This window comes from Dendrobium catenatum, unplaced genomic scaffold (assembly GCF_001605985.2).
Source record: "Dendrobium catenatum unplaced genomic scaffold, ASM160598v2 fragScaff_scaffold_1220, whole genome shotgun sequence".
Taxonomy (NCBI): Eukaryota; Viridiplantae; Streptophyta; class Magnoliopsida; order Asparagales; family Orchidaceae; genus Dendrobium; species Dendrobium catenatum.
The window spans coordinates 5,155,771-5,177,723 of NW_021319682.1; the positions used below are offsets into that span (position 1 = coordinate 5,155,771).

General features: G+C 37.5%; 1 protein-coding gene and 1 long non-coding RNA gene across 4 annotated transcripts; both read right to left on the reverse strand.

Moving 5' to 3' along the window:
- Nucleotides 1-7,873: 7,873 nt before the first annotated feature.
- On the reverse strand, nt 7,874-10,281 carry LOC110101265. Of its 3 annotated transcripts, none has more exons than XR_002303669.2 (3): nt 9,467-10,281; nt 8,870-9,121; nt 7,874-8,212 (listed from the first exon to the last, which is right to left on the reverse strand). It is a non-coding gene; the product is annotated as an uncharacterized LOC110101265 (long non-coding RNA). The 3 variants fall into 3 exon arrangements; XR_002303667.2 differs by having other exon boundaries at nt 8,870-9,115; nt 9,621-10,279; XR_003702277.1 differs by lacking the exon at nt 8,870-9,121 and having other exon boundaries at nt 9,621-10,269.
- A 532-nt stretch (nt 10,282-10,813) lies between these two features.
- On the reverse strand, nt 10,814-12,218 carry LOC114578336 (probable carboxylesterase 2). The gene has a single exon (XM_028699148.1). The coding sequence runs from the start codon at nt 12,146-12,148 to the stop codon at nt 11,171-11,173; it is 978 nt and encodes a 325-aa protein (XP_028554981.1). The 5' UTR covers nt 12,149-12,218; the 3' UTR covers nt 10,814-11,170.
- Between the last annotated feature and the right edge of the window lie 9,735 nt (nt 12,219-21,953).

Sequence of the window (21,953 nt, forward strand, 5' to 3'; positions counted from 1 at the left end):
GGGGGGGTTGGCAATTGCTTAAAGATTTTTATAATAAAGAGTAAAAAACAAAAAGATGGAGAGGGACAAATTACCTAAAAATTCATGTAATAAACATTTTTTTATTTTTTTAGGGGGCCCTCGACACTCAAGGGTTCCACCCATACCGAATTGAAAATAGTTTTAAGTATGATTTTCTAACAGATGATAATAACCGTTATCTAACAAGTTTTAATTGATATACACATTTTGATTTCCCCTTCTCTCTATTCATTCATATAGGTTCTTATAATATAAAAGGAGGATTTGAAATAGAAATTTGCTGAAAATTCTCATTCATATTTATCTACTTGAGTTTGAATAAACAATAAAATTTCTATTCGATTTTGCCTTCTTAAACAGTAAAGTTTGGAAGGATGCTTTGTAGGCTAGTCAATGTTTCTTTCTTGAAATTCAGTAGTGCTAAAAAAAGATATTAAACTTATGGATATTTCTCCACATTGTGATAAGGCATGTGTTGAATATAGCACTCACTAATAGATGATCATGTGAAACTTCTATTTACTGTCTTCTCCCACTTGCATTTAGCCTATATGGATAAAATTGATTTGTAATAATGACGTGTTAGGATGCATTCTTTTATTTCTATGATGGATACCTTGTTGGTGTAAGTTAAGATTAGTATGAGGCATATATATGGTGGAAACAAAATTTCACTTCTTACATTTGCATTATAGATGTTTGTTGTGGGCTCCGAAAATTCGTGTCCCGGCCTTCCCTGCGTAGGAGAGTTTTAACGATGTTCCGGGTCAAATTTTCAGAAGGCAGATGAACTTTGGGATAAGGCACCACCCAGAGATTTCGCCCTCATTTTGTGAGGACTTTATGATCTGGTTCTAGGTTTCCTATAGGCGCAAGCCCCTATAGTTAATTACCCCTCTCGATCACGAGAGAGCACTTTCGATTAAGACTAGTCATGAAGTAGGTACAAAATACTTAGCATATAGTAGCAACATGTGAATTTTTTTGTAAATTTATAAATTTATTATTTTTATACTCAAAGCGGATGGTGGGGAGAATGATGATGAGCCCGATCAAGATCCCATAGTTCCGTCGTCCCAGGCTATCGTGGTCCCTAGTCTACTTAGTCAGAGGAGGTAGTCGACCCAACCTGATAGAAGGATCCTTGTCGATATGGGGTGGATGATTGTTTAAGGAGACAAATTTTAGTCAACCTTAGCTAACAGAAAGCTTTATGCCTTATTAAATGCATCCTATAATTCATTACTCAAGGGGCTTTTAACCATTGGAGAACATACGGGCTTTGACCGTAACCGTAATATAGTGGTGCTATTTTGCAGAAAAACCACCCGGTTAGAGGGCACATGCCACGTCTCCGCTGGCGAGAAATCATTTGAGAATGAATCATAGTGATACATTCAATTAGACATTTTGCTCTTTATGAGTTGAAGTTATTCTGAAATTTATCATCTTTAACAAACGTTTGCGGATGATGGATGGAATATTTCTTTAAGTTTTAAATAATAAATTTATTTGAATATTTTAAAATTTATCAAGATTTTGTTCAAAATATGCATGTTTTGAAGTCCCCTCCGGTTGAGATTAGCTTTCAACACGGCCATCATCAGGGCGACTTTGGGATTTCAAAATATTTATATTTTGAAAAAATTTGAGGGCATTTAAATAGTTGATCCCCTTCGGTTGATATAGACTTTCAACACGGCCATCATCAGGGCTGAATTAGAGTCATTTGAAAAAATTTTGTATTTCATAAGCATTTGGAATTATTTGAAGGTGTAGAATCCCCTCTGGTTGATATAGACATTCATCACGGCCATCATCGGGGATTAAATGGCATGTATATTAGGCTTTTAAAATTTAATATGCACGCTTCTCGATGTGGTGACTTGCTTCCCTAAGCGAGAGCACTCTTCTCGGGGCAGTCGCTTGCTTCCCAAGGCTGCTACACGCATTTTAGAGGTGTCAACACTCTGCTTGATGCATTATATTGAAATTGAGAAACTTATTTTTGAATGCATAAGGGGGCATTAAATGCCTTCTGTCCGCTTGTAAAAGTGGTGCGGATCCGATGGCGTTTTGATTCTTTATTTATTTTATTTATTATAGCCTTCAATATAGTGTGTCTTTCAAGTGTACTTTAAATTTCATGAATGGGTATTCTCATATGTCTTCCTTAACAATCTTGTTGAAAAAGTTCACCTCCTTTGGCATATTCCATCACAAAATAAATCTTGATTTTTTGTTTGTTATGTAGATGACTTCAGCAAATTGTGTCATATTTGGATGCCTCACTAATCTCATTATTGATATATCATATTTGATCTGATGCATGAGCTCAACAATGAATCTCTTTATTTTCTCAAAAAAAAAAAAAAAAAAAAAAAAAAAAAAAGAAAAAAAAAAAAAAAAAAAACAATGAATCTCTTTCCTTTATCAATCATTTTTATAAAAATACACTAATTAGTAATGATATTCACCAAATTTTCTTGTTTCAGTAAGTTACCAAATTTACGCAATAGTAAGCATCTTTTGTTCATCATTATTATTTGATATATTTATATCAAGCATCAAACCAATTTATGCACTTATTTTAATCAGATAATGATTTGAAACAAATTAAAAGGAGTTTCTTTGATTTTGTTGAATTAAATAATGGTGGCACTTGTATAGCTTGTTGGGTCTCATTTTGATGCTTTTTGGTATCAATCAGAAAGCTTTTAAACCAAATAAAAAAAATCAAAGTTTTATTTGGGTTTTCCACTACTTTAATATTTGGCTTGGATCAAGTCAATTCTAACAAAATAAAAATGCATCTCAAGCAACATACAAGAAAGTGTGGGCTCGTATTAGATATATATATTTTTTGTCACATTGGCCTCACTATCAATTTCTTGAATTTATATCAGCATGTATGTTGAGATTGATCCAAGGGTGGCTGATTTTTTTTTGTTCATCGTTAGCATCAGCATAGGGTAGTGAGGAAGATAATAAATGCATCATTCCCTTGGCTATGATTGCAATTATCTGTAATAATTATTTTTGCTAACTGATTTAAAGTCATATCATGAGTAATATCATTAATCTGTTTGGAATGAAAGAGCAAAATTACAAGCTCAAATATTCTTTAAAGAAAAATTATTTAGTTTGAATTCAAAATATCTCCCAAAAGTATTAATTTTTGTTCAAAAAGAAATATTTTAAAATGATTTCATTTGAGTTCAACAAATCTTTCTAATTATTAAATTTGGGTTCAAGAAATATGTCAAAATTATGTAATTTGAATTCAACAAATATCCCAAATTATTAAATTTGGTCTTTTGATCGTCAAACGCACTTACCGTTGTAGGGAGACGACGGGATGCAGGTTCTTTTGAGTTTTGTTATTTTGATTATAAATGGATGTATATGTAAAATTTTTGAGAGAGTTAGATTGTTTGGATCCCTTCTCTTGGAAGAAATCTCTATGTACATGTTTCTTTTGAAAGATGAATGAAAAATAAAAGCTTTACTTGGATTTACTTTAGTGGCTCTTTCATTATATAGTTGAAGATGATTTGATGTTATGCTTTGAAGGCTTATTTTCATGCTGTCTGACCTCTGTTCCCGCCTCGCCTATGCGAGCTTACCGGGCCGGGTCGTGACAATAATATCATGTGAGATATTTTCAAACTTTTTGTATGCATCAACTTCCACCTCATTTGATTTCATGGGACTTTTTCACATCTCTATGTTTTATGTTTATTGCATTAACTATCAAATTTGGCTAGTTCTTAATATATTCCATAAGGAACAAAAGATTAAGAAACTTCATCTGATTTGTCCAAGGTACAACTCCAAAAGCAAGAATACTTTTACTAAGCAAAATTATAAATTGATGAGTGTTGCATTGATTTTTTTTCTTATAATACTTCCTTGGCGTGCTTGTAATTTTATTATTTATTTCTTTTTTTATTTAATTCTTTTTGACATAATCTCTTTTTTTTTTAATCAAGTTCATATTCAATAATTTTGACAGATTATTATGTTCAAATTTTCTCAGTAAAATTTTTGGCATTATTCCGGCGTCTCCCCCGCATTGGGGGTATCTATAGGAATTCTAGGTCTAGCCACCACGAGCAATAAATCCATATATAGTTGGTGTCCATTTACGTAGACACCGCGGCCGTAATCTTCAGTCCCACCATGCGTAATAAAGGCGTGTATGGGGTCCTTGAATGTACCTATTTGAAAGCACAATTATTTCTCCTCGTACGGGTACTTATAAGTAACCCCGCTTCGCCGTAAGCGTCGCACCGGGCTTCCATCCCACAACGCGCAATAAACACGTGTATAGGCGGTTGTCCGGTGCGTTGCGAACGTCGAAGACGTGATTTGAGCTTTAAGTTTGACGAATAATATATCCTGACAAGCAAGTAAGATGATGAAAAGCAAGTAAGACGACGATGACAGAGATTTGCGGCGAGGCTGGAAAGTTTTATTACTTTTATTTTCTGATTTTTTTTTTGTTTTATATATATATATATAAATAGAGAGAGGAAGGTTAAGAGAGTTTGGTGGCTTTTATATGAACAGACAAGTGGTGAAGTTGGGATTGGAGGAGTTGTAAATATGAAGATCTAGTGGAGTGGGCTTGTGGATTGATGACTGGTGGAGTTAATGAGAGGTTGAGGGCTGTATAGATGTGAGAACGAATGGAAGGGAGTAAGAGCTGCTATATGAATCGGCTGTTTGTATGTAATGATTGGAGGGATAAAGCATAGAATAGTAGGCATGTAGAGAAGTAGAAGAGGGGGAAGGTTTGGCAAGGTGGAGCTCGAGCTGCTGTTGGAGGAGAAGCTGAGACTTGAAAAAGCTTGTGAACAGGAGCGAAGTGATGGATAGATGCGTGAACTAGAGAATGAGATAGAGACTTGGGTTGTATTATTCTTGATTTTATTTTTTAGCAGAATAAGGCGGTTGAGAACATGCATCAGGACGCATAAGTATACAGAATGGCTTGTATGCGACAGATAAAATCAACCTTTGTGGAAGGAATGAGCTCATCATTTTTTTTATTATTATGATTATCCCTTAGACATACATAGGCGGTGCAAAGCAAGGGCAAGAGAGACGTTTATTTGAGAGCATACACATGTCAGAATTTGACTTTATATTCATTTGAAATTATGCACTTACCCTTATTTTAAAGATAATGAATAAAGACTTTGTACTTATATATTAGCAAAAGTTAGAATAAAAAGCTCACAGAATTTTATATCTAATGATTATATAAAACAAAATTATAATATTTTAATAATTATATGATTACATAAATATATCATGAAAATATAGATAATTACATATTAATAAAACATAAAAATATATGTGCAGAATTTAGGTTTATATTTAAATTAAAAAGATAAAATAAATTTTAATATTATATTATATTTTATTATTTATATCTATTTATTATTCTTTATTACTATTATTTATTATTATTTATTTATCTTCTTCTTTTTTATACTTAATTTGTGTGTTGTCATCGCCTCATACGTCATCAAGTTTTACATTTTTGCTTGTGCAAGATCCATGCAGTATAAGTCATTTTCTAGTATGTTTGACATTCTGAAGCTAACAAAGATATTCATTTTGCAAACAGACGACATTTGGGCAACGTCACATATGTCCGTAGTCAGTCAATTTTGATCGCTTTCGTTCAGTTTGATTGTGAGGGATCCCTCTTTGATTAAATTCGATGCTCTAAACTCATCGACGAAGCCTGTTTAACAAGTGTAAGCTATTGGATAGTTTTTGCTAGCATCGCATCCACTAACACATTGGCGCATACGAACAACTTCTTGTTGGTATATTGGATGTCCGGAATGCATCGATATGAACCATTTGGTAATCGGACAAAGTTTTAAATCTTTGCATTATGATCAAGACACTCCTATCTTCGTTATCAATGATGTATTGTTTACCAATAATAATCGATCATCGCATATGTTGCTTGCATTGATCGTTGTACATATGTAGAGGTTAACATTTGTGATTTGAAAGCTAGAACAAGGAGAAATTTAAAAGTTTTATTGTGCATTCATGAGTTAGTCTATATGAAAAGGAATATAAATTTTAAAATGGTAAGTTTGGTGCATTGCTATACTCCTTTCTCTCTCTCTCTCTCTCTACCTACTCTTCTTTCTCTTTCCCTCTCTATTTTTCTTCCATCACCTGTATACAAGCTTTAAAACTTGTAAAACATTCCTCAAATTACGAAAGTAAAAAAAGAAGCACGAAGAAAGGTGACTATGCATTTTCTTTTAAAATTAAATTTGCATTTATTATTTCCCAGTAATAACTTCTAACCACTATTTCTATTATTTGTTTGCATAAACTGTCAGGGATGGTGATGATCAAATGAGCAAAAGAACCTAAGGGGGTCAGTAGCCTTCATTGCTACCACATAGAGGTGCTACAGGCGAATACCACCAAACGTTTGCTTTAGTGTAGTGAGTATTCTTGAACTTAGATGGCCCTAGGATTTATAAGCCAATGATTGTATGATTCTCCAACCTTAGGGCCCTATTGAAACATTTGTTTTTTTACTTTACTATACAATCTTCAATTTTATTCAATTTGCAAAAAAATATTATTTTTGGTAATTAGAACCCAAACTCAATCGGTTGTATGTTTGGCGTCTACGTTAGTTTTAGGGGTATTTTAGATCTGATTTTCTAAACTTATTGCATATCCCAATATAGTTTGCAAATGTAGGAAACTTTCAATATTGTAAGATTTATCTATTTAATATTTTAAATCATGATATAATACTTATAAATCCATATAAAATCAAATTTTAATTATCATATGGTAAAAAGATAATTTGTAATTAACTAATTAATTAACCCATAAATTAATCGAAATAATCAAATATCTAAATTAAAAATTGAACTAAAAATAATATAAAAATAAATAAATTATCTTAAAATATATTATTAAGTAAACTAAAATATAACAATAATGAAAACACACTCATCTTAACTATTTTTTTAGGTCTAACATACTTATTAGAAATATCACTTTTCCAAGTTATTTTGATTTTAAAATCATTGTAGAATATTGTATCAGCCTCTCAAGACAGTACTTTATTTTTAATACAGTATTCGATTACAAAATAGGAACACTAAATCTGTGTTGCATTTATTTTCCCCACAAAATATTTGTCTAAAAATAGTCTTTAGCTTGTATACTTAAGATGAATTATAATACTACAGATAAATGGCCCAAATTAAAAACATTCTAATGAAGTGATAGTTATTGACCCTACAAGGGCATTAGCTCTCTAGTAAGAGGAATGAAAGGTCCCAAGGCATAAACTAATAAGTATATTAGATCTAAAAATAATTACCATCTTATTCATTTTCCTCTTCTTTGGGCTAGTCACAATCAATATTTTGGTGAGCCATTCTTACAAGTGTGAATGACATCAATTGCAAATCAATGTTGTAACTATTGATCTCCCCATGATAGTTTTTATAGCTACTAAAAAATCAGGCTTTCGCAACACTTTTTATGGCCTACGACAGCGGTTTAAACACCCGCTAATTTATTTGCAGCGGTTTAAAAACCGCTGCACATCCGCTGTATTTGCTTTCGCTGGAAAGGCTTTAGCAGCGGTTTCATAAATGCTGCTGTAGGAGGGCATTAGCAGCGCTTTTAATAGGGGTTAAAACCGCTGCTAAAATGCAGCATAGATTAAAAAAAATATATAATGCCAAAAAATTGAATTTTGTGATCAAATTACAAATTCACATAAAATAATATACAAATACAAATTTAGTGAATATAAACAACAACAACAAAAAACTAAACCTCAGTCAAACTTAGCTTTGTTTGTATGAATTAAAAGGAATATACTAATCACATTCAAAACAAGTATTTTGGAATTCATACAATAGTCTTCTGGATTAAGAATAACCAGATAAGACTTTTAAAGATGCAAATGAATTTGAAAAACTAAAAGTGAAGCTTGTCATTAAACTTTTGGATTAAACTTGACAAATGATATTGGCCATAAATCAACTGTCCCGGGAGGAGCTGCTCCATGAAATGAACCCAACTCTGAGGGCTCATAATCAGAATTATGATCTTCTCTGCATTCTTTACACGATCACGATATTTTGGTGCTTCAAGTGGTTCTTGTTTCTACTCTCTGTTAATCAAAGGAAAAAAGTTTATGCATGTTAGATAAATAACAAAAAGACAATCAAGAACGAAATTTAAATGGGGTGGAAGCTAAAGAATGCAAGCAGATGAAAGCAAATTTGAACTGAGCAACGTATGTTGTTCAATGCACATTTTGCAATAGGCGCAGGATTTTTGGTGGACATGGAGTCAACATAATGCGATCCATATCTTCCATTTTTTAGATTAAAGTCATGCTACTGGCAACAGAGAAAATTTTTATTTATCTTGCCAACAAATAAGTTAAAAAAACAATATTTTGGGTAAGCAGTTCATTACACAGTTAAAATGAGTAATAAATTGAATATCCTAAATACATTATGATGTATTAATTCAAGATGGTGAGTGGATTCTCTTGCATTGAAATATAAACTGAATGTAGGATGAACATCAAGCAAGAACCTACAAATATCTTAAAAGCAAAAGAAGAATTAAAGCAAACAAAATGTTCCTTAAGTACAAACTTGAAGCAGAATAATAATCTATTAGAATTAAAGAAAAAAACAAAGAATTTCCTAGAGTTTAAATGAAACAAAGTAATATTACACTTTCTTAACAATATAAGCATTGATCACTAATATCTGGTTATAGAAACAAAACCAGAAGTGGATCAAGAAAAAATTACCTTTAGTTGAAATCATCACTAGAGAAGAAGAAGAAGACCTGAATACTGGACCTTATCAAGCACCAAAGAAATAACATATTTCTTCATTCTTCTTATTCTCATTGCAACACTGATCCATGAGTTTACATCACTTGGCTCCAGCAAATATATAACACTCCTGGAATCTGTGTTCCTTAATAGTTCACATCCAGCAGATAACACTGTGGAACTCCTCTGGATTTTATTGCCCAATCTTCAGAACATGTTCTGCCACTAGAAGCATCTCAAAGCTTCAGGAATTATGCTTTTTTGCAATCATCAACCAAAATGAAATTTTTCTGAATGTACTGAGTGATGTGAGCACTATATATATGTGATTGAATTCGACAAGTTTCCGATTTATTTCCAAAGAAAACTGAGAGATCCAGTAATGAAATTGTTGTTTTATACCGGATTTTATGTTTTTAAGGGATGCAAATTATTATTTTTATTTATTCCAGAATATTTTCTGTTTTTTTATTGTTGTTGTTGTTTTGTTTCTTCCTTAATAAGTTGATCCTACTTGTAAAATAGTTACCCTAGTAATCCAAACAACAATAAACGATAAGCTGATCTTACTTTAAAAAATACTGCAGCTTAAATGAGGAAGAGGAACAAAATCTAATCCATAGCTGCCCTAGTAATCCAAACAACAAAAAACAATAACGAGGCATTGTCTGCTCCGCAGGGAATAAAAAAGATTGAGAGAGAGATAGAGAGAAGGGATTCTGACCCGATTTTGGTAGATTTTTTTTTCCGCTATAGACTGGAGTCGTGGAAGAAAGGCCGACCTGCTCTCACCACTAAAGTTGATGTTTGCCAATGAAGTTGCTTTCCTTCAACTGCTCCGCAGCAAGCACCACCATAAACTTACAACAACAAATTGCAAAGAAAGAACCAAAGAAAATGAACAAGAAAAAGACACAAACCTGAAGCATTGGCAAATATCCCAACGGAAAATCAAAAAAAAAAAAAAAGAAGAAGAAGAAGAAGAAAAAAACGAAAGAAAGAGGGAAAGAGGGAAGGAGAAGAAAGAAGGAACTGGTTACCTGTTTGAGAGAGGAGGCCGATTCAAATAGTTTCGTCGGGCTCGAGTCGCTAAAAACAGAGGGGCAACGGGAGGGCTTCGGCTCTTCATATGGCGTGCGAAGGAGGAGGAAGCAAAGGGTTCGGCTAGGGCTGGGTATGGCGACGAGTTCGGCTACGGCAGTGGGGGTCTTTGGTTTGCTTGCGTGCGTGAGGAGGCGAAGGAAAGCTAGGTTAAAATTGTTGTTTTAAAACCGCTATGCCCGTGATTTGATGAAAATTTGGCAGCGGTAAAAACTGATGTTTATATCCGCTATAGCAGCGGTTTTAAAACCGCTGTTATTATTCTGCTGTTGAAGCATCAAATTTTTAGTAGTTTCATAATATTATGTTAACACAAATTTTACTTGACTGAAAAAGGGTGTTATCTTGCACTATATTTTAAGGTGGTGAAAATTGTTCAAGTGATCAATGCTTCATTATTTTTCTTTTTATATTCTCCACCTCAATAAAATAATTTAAGTCCCCATTCTTATATTTTTAAGGGGTTGTTTAGGATTGCTTCTTTTTTTTGGATTTTTTTTTTTGAAATGAAACAAAACATGTTTAATATCTAAGAAAATATTATTCTTATATTCTTATTTTTTTTTTGACATATCAAATAAGTTGACTTAAGTTCCACTTGGGATAAATGCAATATTTTATAAAGTTGATTGTGAAGATTGTGAAGTTATAGTGAGGAAAACAACCTTTTTTTCAAAGTTATTTTAGTATTATAAAAGTTTTTTTTTTTTTTTTTAAAGTTAGACAATTTTTTCTTATAACTACATTACATTAGCAAATTTAGTTGTAAAAAGTAATTCCTACCATGAAATTTTCTAAGAACTGGCAAGAAAATAATAACCAAATAACAAATGTAAAGTTGCGAGAAAGTTAACACAAATAGACTCTTAGCTAATGATGGTGGTGGTCGTCAATAGGATAGTAGCTACAATAGGTGTGACCAAGATGACAATCATGGTGGTCTTTATGATAGTTATTTTTAAAAATGCTCAAAAAGTCCCAAAACTATTTTGATTGTTTTTAAAAAATAGCTTAATTTAAAAGATAAAAATAATAAAAGATTATGCTAAATAAACATATTTAAAAAAAAACAAAGCTAAACAAATACCTTAATAGAAAATTAAAGTTTCAAAATTCCACAGGAACCAAAGAGATGGAAGGCTTGGAAAGATACAGAGGAATGGCCCCCCGACCCTAATTGTTGCAGTAACCAACAAAGCGCTCCATGAACGCCTCCGCTTTCTTGTTCCCCGGGTACGACAAAAAGAAACCATGATTCTCCCCTTCCGCCACAACGAGCTCAATGGCACCTCCCCACCCACTCTCCTTCACCTTCTCGGTGTAAACTCTAGCTCTATCCAAAAGCAAATCCTTCTCTCCAACGGTCACCAGCACTCTCCCGCAACCCAACCCCGCCAAACTCATCGCACCTTCCGCCCATGGATTCAACATCGGGTCATCGTTCCCAGCAATCGACTCCGGGCACAGAAATGGCCACAGGCCATCAGCAACCTCTGCCTTTATCGTGACCCCTTCCCTTTCCTCCCCTTCCCAACCAATCCTTTCCTTCCCCCAAAAGAAAGGGTTCATGAGCACCATACCCTCCACCTTCTTCCCCTCTTTTCCCAATCTCATCCCCAAATTATGCACTATGTTCGCCCCGGCGCTGTCGCCGGCTAAGAAGATCTTGTCCAAGTCGCCGAATTTGGAGAGCCAAGCTTCCGAGTGTTGAAGTTGAGCCACCCACCGAAGCGCCTCCCAGGAGTCATCGTAAGCCGCGGGGATGGGGTGTTCGGGAGCCAGGCGGTAGTCGATGGACACGGCGAGTATTTTGGCTTTCGCTGTGAGGTGGTTGAGGTAGTTGTGGTAGTGGGCGGAGGCGGCGCGATGGACGCAGAACCCGCCGCCGTGGTAAAAGATAACGACTGGGAGCTTGCCGTCCATTTTGGTGGTTGAAGATGGAAGGTAGAGACGGGCAGCGAGGTCAGTGGAAGGATTGATAGTGATGTCCTTGGAGTCAACACCAGTGGTTTGGTCGAATGACGGGGGAAGGAATTCCGTGGGTTCGAAGCGCTCGACGCGCCCGCTGCGGTAAACTCGGATTAAGGTGAGCAAGTCGAAGATTATGTCATCGTCGCCAGCGGCGGTAGCGGTGGCGCTTTCAGAGCTCATAGTTGGGTTTGGAGAGAAAAGACGGGTAAGTTTGTGACTTCTTCTTTGAGCTGTGGAGGCTCTAACTTCTTTGAGCTGTGGAGACTATAACAAAATTGGAGAGTATTTTCTGTTCAAATTTGACGGATTTACATACATGGCATGAAATTTCTTATATTTACATATCTACTAATATTTAGAATTATTTATTTATGAAAAACTCTCTAATACTTAAAAAAGTAGTTCTCGCCGTCATTTAGGACACCATTTTGGCTGTTACCGGTTGCAACTTGGGTGATGTCGCCGTCGATGGCGGCAGCATCTAACAGCTAGCGGCCACTATTTCGTCTTCTAGCTAAGCTGATGTAATGACTAACTAAAAAAAAAAAATCCGGTTTAGAGGTGCAACCGAAGATTCGAGTTTATTGAGCTCGTAAGTCGAGCTCGAACTCAATTTCGAGCTTGTAGGCTTAACGAGCCCGAGTTCTAACACTCCATTGTTCGACTCGAGAGCTCGTCGAGTAGCTCGCGTAAGAGAAGACGACGCAGGTGAGAACGTGATTCATAGGCTAGAGCAGGATTTGTAGGCGGGAGCAGGACTCGGGAATCAGATTTCGTAGGTGGGAGGAAGCGGGATTCGCAGGCGGGAGCAAGATTCAGGAATCAGATTTCGTAGGCGGGAGCGGGATTCGCAACGGGAGCGGGCTTCGACGGGACAACGGAGCTCACGGCTTGGGAGGACGACCTTGCGGCTTCGACGACGAGGCGACGGCGGGATTCGCAAACGACTCAGGTCAGGAAGGAGCTCGACGATCCGCTCGCCTCGATTCTTTTCGTGAGATGAGTCGAGCTCGAGCTCGACTCAACTCGATTGCACCCCTAATCCGGTTTAACCAAACTTGGAGTAGAAACTGCTTTAGCATTTTGCATGCCTGCACGTGTAAGAATCATTTGGGCATTCTGCTATTGATTCAAGTGCAGTCTATAAGTAGTGTAAGGTAACTTGGATGCGGATGAAATGTGATAAAGATCCAAGATTTCGAATTGAAAACTTTGCTTGCAAGTTCTCAAGTAAATTAGTCAAAGCATGTTGATCATTGCTTGCTAACAAAATATCATTCAAATAAATTAGAATGAACATAAAAAATGCATAGGAATAATAAATTAGTAACGAAGGTTCAGCTGCACTAAATCTAAAGCCAAAAAATTTGTAAATGACCCGAGAGAGTGGCATACTAATGACGTGGGGACTGTTTGAGACCATAAAGGATTTTCTTCAGCCGACATACATGATTGCGATGGAGAGAGTCTTGAAACCCCTGAGATTGTTGAATATACAGTGTTTTAAACAAAGATCCTTGAAGAAATACATAAGACACGTGATCAACATTCAAATTGTACATTGCCTTAAAATCATCCATCGGATCATTGTTGTTGCCAGCACCAAACACTATTTGTAAGCCAACAACGATGATTATTGTCACCATTACATGAAACTAGCCATTACCTAATATTAATCTTCAATCAATATTGATGTCTGGCTTTGATATATCCAAACATTATTGATTACCAATATCAAAGCATACACTTGTGACCATCATATATTTTTTTCCCGAGCAACATTGATATCAACCAACATCGCCGCCATCTTAAAATGTTTATCAACCAACATCGATGTCCATTGTTACTCAGTGTGAATGAGCTCGAAGGGTGCAGTGGTAACCGTAATTCTTTTATTAAAGACTAATTTGTGGCTCTTGGCCTGGTTACAAGAATTGCATATAAAAGAACGGTGTACAGTGTGAATTTCAAGAAACAGTCTAGAAAGAAGAAGATGAGTGTCTTTGTTCGGATGGCAAAGGCGCGAATGCTAGTAGTTCGGGGCGGTGGTGGTGACCGTGAGAGCAGTGTTCTTGTGTGCCGGTGCTGCACTAATGTGGTAGGGACCGCTACGAAGTTGTCCATGAAGAAGTGGACGGTGGTCTCGTGAGTCCTTGATGACAAAACCGTTAGTATCGAAAGAAATGGAAACATAATTATATGTAGTAAGTTTTGAAACGGACAGGAGGTTGTGAGTAAGAGAAGGAACGTGTAGTAGATTGTTAAGTTTTAACTTACGAGCGGTGTCCGGCAAAGGAAGAAGACCTTGACCGGTACTGTTGACGAGAAGGGAGTTACCGTTGGCAGTTGAGACCGTGTCCGAGCCTTGGTAAGCCGTCGGGTACTAGAGCTGATTGGCGTCCGTAGTGAGGTGGGAGGATGCCCCGAAGTCAAGAATCCAGTATTGACTGACAGGGGCTGCCGGATTTGCAAACAGAGCCCGTGGTTGGCGTGTGTCGGTCGGAGCATACTTGGGGTTGTTGCGGTGCCAACAGTTGAGGGCGATGTGTCCGATTTTGCTGCAAATTTGACAGATTGGCCTTGACGACGATTGCGGAGTAGATGTGGCTGGCGGTTACAGGAGCAGGTTGAGAAGATTGTTGGTTCTTCGGTTTGGTCGGGCGTCTGTAGTTGTTATTGCGATTGCGAAACGAATTGGGCGGGGCGGCATAGAGAGCCGCGGGATTGGTGTTGCCATTCAGTTCTTGAAGATTTTCTTGTTGGAGATGAATTTCTTCATTACACAGAAGAGCATAAAATGTGTCAATATTGATAGGCAGAAGTGAATTTCGGATGGTCGATTTGAAGGAATTGTACGTTGGGGGAAGGCTGGTAAGAATGTGTAGCATAACGTCTTCTGATTCGATCTTGGCGCCAGATGCGGAGATGTTTTCCACGATTTGCTTGCTGCGGGTGAGGTACTGTTGAACAGAGAGGTCCTTCATTTGGGTGCGATAGAGCTCGTTCTTGAGCTGGATCACCCGGGAGCGACTCGTTGGTTGAAGTCGCCACTCAAGAACCGTCCAGGCCTCGTGGGCAGTGGAGGACGTGATGATGTAGGGTAAGATGGATTGGGATACCGTAGAGAAGAGTGCGGAGAGGAGGTTGCTATCGACTAGAAGCCATTGAGCGTAATCAACTGAGGCGGTGTCAAGGGGCAGTTGGACGGATCCAAGAAGATGTCCGGCAAAGCCGTTCGCAGTGAATTGTTGTAGCAGCTGAACCCGCCAGATGGGGTAGTTCTCCAGTGTGAGATGATGAGGGGCAAGGTTCTTGATATTGGAGACAAGAAACTTGAGGTTAGGCGGTATGCCGGCGGTCGTGCCAGTTATGCCAGTTTGGGTGGAGGAAGAGGAGGAGGAGGGAGGAGGCAAGGGATCCATGGGTTCTTGATCTTCCTAATTGGCTCTAATACCATGAGAGCAGAGCCAGAGAAGAAGGATAATAGAAGTGCCCAGAGAAAACGGAAAGAAGAAAATATTATTTCATATCTGTCTAGAGGCTGATACAGTGACATTTAAATAGACTAAACTAATGTTAAGGTTGTAAATACAAGTAACTGCCGAAGTACATTGCTGTATATGTTATTAGTTACCACCATGAGAGACTGTTAGTCGGCAATTCTTGATGCAGGCTATCTCCATATCTAGATGTTGCCCCTTTGTCTTATATGTTTATTTCTAATAGAAAATTTAAACCTATATAAAAATCATAGTTTTATATCATCCCCGATCGAAGATTTGGCTCCATCGCTTACAGTTTTATGTCAATATTTTTTTTGATTGTTTTCAAGAATTTTTGTAACATAAATAAAATATCAATTGATTCTTTACTTAAACTTATATCGATATAAATTCAACATATTTTAATTTGCCCTTTTAAAATATTTTCACCAACCTTTTTTTTGTATCCACGAAGAGGTAAATGCGACATCGAACCAATTCATATTATTTTCATTAAAAAAAAAAAAGAATTTACAGTGCCGAGTCGTAGGATTCGTTGACTGAGAAGCCCACAAACATTCAATCGAGTATACTTAACGCTAAACTCTTCCAACCTAATTTACTATTAACTTTCAAACTTCCAAAATCCAAAAAGAATTTACCGTTTCAAGAAAAATATTTATGATTAACAGTCAAAATGCATTTTTATATGAACACAAATACATATATATATATATATATTTTGGGACTATATGCTTCTTCTTCTTTTTTAAATGATGGATAAGTTTTGTTGCGGGCTAGAATATGCGCGGCGATGGAGTTTTAATTCTACGTCTTAGCGTTGTACGGATATCCAGCTCATATATAGAGAGAGCACAAGAATTTTTACGTGGAAAACCCTAGAAAAGAGAAAAACCACGGGGTCTGGTCCAGTTAAAAATGATTCCACTAAAACTTAAGCAGGTTACAGTGGGCTGACTTGTCTTTGAGGGTGATCAAATTACAAATATCAACCGTGTGGTTGAAATCTAGCGACTAAAGAGGATGAAGGCCCAGTGCCACTTGGTGGACAGGCAGAAGTCCGGTGCTACTTGAATGTTCGGGCGTTAGTTGGTAGCCTGGCAGTTGGTTGAGAAAACTTCAACGTCGGGTCGTGGTCAAGTAGAAGTTCGGCATCAGATGATAGTCCTGTGGAACTCCGGGTCAAGTGATGATCCGATAGAACTTCAGGCTTCAAATGGAGGTCCGGCAATTCTTGATGCACGCTATCTCCATATCTAGATGTTGCCCCTTTGTCTTATATGTTTATTTCAAATAGAAAATTTTAAACCTGATACGTCCTCCAAAAATTGTCTTGATCGGTCATGAATCTTGATGCAAAATTAAATTGGAAACTTCCAAAATTAAAATTGGGAACATTCAAACTCCGATTACAACAAACTTATAGTCTAACTGAGCGTCTCGGAAATACAAACCCAACGACATCAAATTCGCCTAAATCCGAGCCCAAATGAGTCCAAATCAAGGGTTAGAAGCACTGTTGGAAGGTTTGAACAGAAATTTGGATTACCAAACTATCTCTAAACATAACGAGCTTATAGTCGAATCGAGCGGCTCGACGAGATGAATCCAACGAGCCCAAGATCACTGAATTCTGACGCCAATTAGACATTCAAATGTCCATCAAACGGTGCATGATCAAGGGATTCAATATCGGTCGTCCATCCAACCACTCCCCATTTACCTTTGATCTCTCATCTATTTACAGGTCATGCCACTCCAAAAAATCTATAAATAGACCCCCCATTTCTCTTGAGGAGAGGAGGGAAGTAAGAAGTGAAGAAGAGAAGAGAAGGAAGAAGCTCCTCCTCGACCACAGTTGAAGTTTCGTCGGACCACCGCCGGACCTTCGCCGGACCACCACTTGAGGCCATCACCTCCGCCAGACCACCGTCTGACGCCGTTGCTTTGTCGGACCACAACTTGAGGCCCTCGCCTTTTTCTACCACCGCCGGACTTCCGTCGGACCACCACTTGAGGCCCTCACCTCCGCCGGACCACCGCCTGACGTTGTTGCTTCGCCGGACCACCACTTGAGGCCCTCACCTCTGCTAGACCACTACCTGACGCCGTTGCTCCGCCGAACCACCACTGAATGGCCTCACTAAGGCCGGACCACAATCTGAAGTCGTTGCTCCGTCGGACCACCGTCTGACGTCGTTGCTCCGCCGGACCACCACTTAAGTCCCTCACCTCCGCCGGACCACCGCTTGACGTCGTTGCTCCGCCGGACCACCACTGAAAGCCCTCACCTCCACCGGACCACCGCCTCACGACGTTGCTCCGCCGGACCACCACCTGAGGCTCGTACTTCCACCGGACCACCACCTGAGGCCCAGACTCCGTCAGACCACCACCTGAGGCCCGGACTTTCACCAGATCACCACCTAAGGCTCGGACTTCCACCGAACCGTCACTTTAGGCCTTGTGCTCCACCAGGCCACCACCTGAGGCCCAGACTTCTGCCGGACCACCACCTAAGGCCCGGACTTCTACCAGACCACCACTTGAGGCCCTGTGCTCCACCAGAACATCACATGAGGCCCAGACTTTCGCTGGACCAGTACTTGAAGCCTTGAGCTCCACCAGGCCACCACTTGATGCATAGAGTTCTCCTAGAATACTACCGACCTCCATCACCAGACAACAGTGTTTCTGACCCTGGTCTCCTGCCGACTACGGCCCTTCTGACCTCCGTCACCTACTATAGTCCATCCGACCTCCATCATCAAACAACGGTCTTTCCGACATCTATCTTATCGACTATGGTCCTGCTGGCCAAATAAATATGTATTTGTTGATTATTGTAACTCTCACCATGTAATGCGCTCTATGTGATGTACATTTGTACCATCAAGCCAAGGCCTTCTCCCTAAGAAGGGCCTCATTTGTAATCGACTGCAAATACTAGTGGATTCATTCAAACTGGGCCAGGTCCCGTAGTTTTTTTCCCTTTTTAGGGGTTTTCCACGTAAAAACTCTGGCGTCTCTTATGAATGCTACACCCTCTCTCTTATCTGCTTGTGTGCTGGATCTTCGTATAATGCTAAGACGTTAAACTATATAATTCTCTACCGCCGTGAATACTCCAAGACACAACAAAACCTATATAATAATCATAGTTTTATATCTTCCCCTTTCTAAGATTTGGCACCCTGGCTTACAGTTTTATGTCAATATTTTTTTGATTGTTTTCAAGAATTTTGTACTAAAAAGTTGATTTAGAAAATGATAAGAAAGCTAAAAAAAAATATAATTAAAATATCAATTGATTCTTTACTTAAACTTATATCGATATAAATTCAACAAATTTTAATTTGCCCTTTTAAAATATTCTCACCAACCTTTTTTTGTATCCGCAAAAAGGTCAATGCGACATAGAACTAATTCATATTATTTTCTTAACAAAAAAAAAAAAAAAGAATTTACAGCGCCGAGTCGTGGGATTTGTTAACTGAGAAGCCGACAAATATTCGATCGAGTATACTTAACGCTAAACTCTTCCAACCTAATTTACTATTAAACTTTCAAACTTCCAAAAACCAAAAAAGAATTTACCGTTTCTAGAAAAATATTTATGATTAACAGTCAAAATGCATTTTTATATGAAAACAAATATATATTATTATTATTTCTCTTTTGGAATATATGCCTTTTCTTTATTAAAATGATGGATAAGTTTTATTGCGGGCTAGAATATGCACGGCGATAGAGTTTTAATTATACGTCTTAGTGTTGTACGGATATCCAGCTCACACACAAAGAGAACACAAGATTTTTTACGTTGAAAACCCTGGGAAATAGAAAAACCACGGGGTCTGGCCTAGTTAAAACTGATTTCACTAAAACTTAAGTAGGTTAAAGTGGGTTGACACGCCTTCGAGGATGATCAGATTACAAATATCAACCGTGTGGTTGAAATCTAGTGACCAAAGAGGATGAAGGCCCAGTGCCACTTGGTAGACAGGCATAAGTCCGGTGCTACTTGAATGTTCAGACGTTAGTTGGTAGCATGTCGGTTGGTTGACAGAACTTAAACGTTAGGTCGTGGTCTAGTGGAAGTTTGGCATCAGATGATAGTCCAGTGGAACTCCGAGCATTTAGTGATGATCCGGTAGAACTTCGAGCATCAAGTGGAGGTCCGGCGGAGCTCAGGGCCTTAAGTAGTGGTCCGGCGGAATTCAGGGCCTTAGGTGGTGGTCCAACGGAACTCAGGTCCTCATGTGGTGGTCCGGTCGAACTCAGGGCCTCATGTGATGGTCCGGCGGAACTCAGGGCCTCAGGTGGTGGTCTGGCGGAGCTCAAGGCCTCATGTGGTGGTATGGCGAGACTCAGGACCTCATGTGGTGGTCCGGCGGAACACAGGGTCTCAGGTGGTGGTCTAGCAAGACTCAGGCGATGGACGAGGAGGAGCAAGGAGGCAAGATCAATCTCTGATCTCTCTTTTGATTCCTTTGGCTTGGGTCCCCTTTTCAAGAAAAAAAGGGACTCTACCCGTAAATAGTTGGAAGATCAAGGGAAAATGGGGAGTAGGATGGACGGTCGATGTTGAATCCCTTGATCATGGACCATTTGATGGACATTTGAATGTCTTAGTTATGTCGGAATTAGGTGATATTGGGCTCGTTGGATTCGCTTCGTCAAGCCGCTCGATTCGACTATAAGCACGTTATGTTTGGAAATTGTTTGGTAATCCAAATTGTGTTCGAACCTTCCAACAACGCTTCTAACCCTTGATTTGGACCTATTTGGGCTCGGATTGGATTGGATTTGATTTCGTTGGGTTTGTATTCTAGAGATGTTCAGTTTGACTATATTGCTGAAATCAGAGTTCAGACTGTCCCAATTTTAATTTCGGAAGTTTCCAACTTCAATTTTGCATAGAGATTCGTGCCCGATCAAGATAATATTTTGACGACGTTTCAAGTTTATTAAAAAAATATCAGTGTTTTACCACTATTTTTCATTACTTTTAAAAAAAATTATTTACCAAAAAATTGTATTTGAAAATAAAAAGAAAAATGTCTCAAACAAAATCTTAATTTTAAAGATAACATTGATATTAATATTCTTTTGAATAAATAAGCGTTAAAATAGGAGTGTCAAAATCTAACATGACCTGAAATCTTATCCGAACCCAACCAGGAAAATTAAAGGTTCGTGTCAACCCGTTCGCTTTATGGGTCTAGTTAGGGTTCAAGTTTTCGACCCATTTGCTTTATGATTCAGGTTGATCCAGAAATCCGAAATAAACCTGTTTTGACCCTGTAACTTGACCGTGTGCTGCTTCTGCGTATGGTCCCAACTGTTGCGTCAAGCTAGCGCTTTGTCGCGAAGTCACCTCGCCTGTTTGCACGCATCAAATTTCGCCTGTCAAGTCGGTTCAACTCGTAACCTGCGCGAGTTAGATTCGGTTTGAAAACCTGGTCCTATTTGCAAAATCGTGTAGGTATTAGGTTGACCCATTTAGAAATGGGTCAATTTGAATCCGACCTACCGACCAGTCAGGGGCGGAGCCAGAAAATTGTTTGAATGGGGGCACAAATTAGTACTAGCCATTAAATTACTTTCAAAATACTATTTTTCTTTAGTGTAATATCAAATTTTGAGAAACATTTTTAATAAAAATTATAAAAAAAATACATTCAAAATTATATTTGTTCCTAAAAAAAACATAGATATATCACTTTGTAGATTGTTATTCATTAAGAAATGAATATTTCTCCCATAAGACTGATAATGAATTAAGTTCAAATAAATTAATTTTATACTTAAAATTATTTAATTTAAATTAATTATATTAAGTCTTAATTTTGAACTATATTTAGATTAATCAAGTTTAAATTAGTATAAAATAATATTCTACTTAATTCTAAATTAAGTTTTTATTAAATTAATTTGACATGTTGATTCACATTTAGTTAAAGAAAATCAGAAATAATACAAAATTATAAATTTAATATTATTAAGTTAATTAATTAACTTACTAAGATTTATTAAAATTATTTATTAATTAATTAACTTATTACAACATACTTTTATCTAATCTTTTTTGAAATATAATATTGTATTATTTAAAAAAAAATAAGAGGCCTAATTCTGCCACATTGGCTGTTGTCATAGGCACAAAGAGGGAAGAGAATTTTCCAAAAAAACAAAAGATTTGAGATAGATATATAAAGTAAAAAAGAGAGTGGGAGAGAGAGAGAGATAAATAAGAGAGAGCTTCTAATGTCATCTGGAAAAAAAAAATGAAGGCAGAAGCACGGCGAGACTGAAAAAATTAGATCTAAACTTATATATGTTAATGTTTGTATTAATATAACTTAAGATGACCTGATTAACAATTATTGGGAAGTGGGCCAGTGCAGGGGCGGATCCAGCTTTTTTTTTCAGGGTGGGCAAAAAATTTTTTTTTTTGTGGGGGATGGGCAAAGATGCTT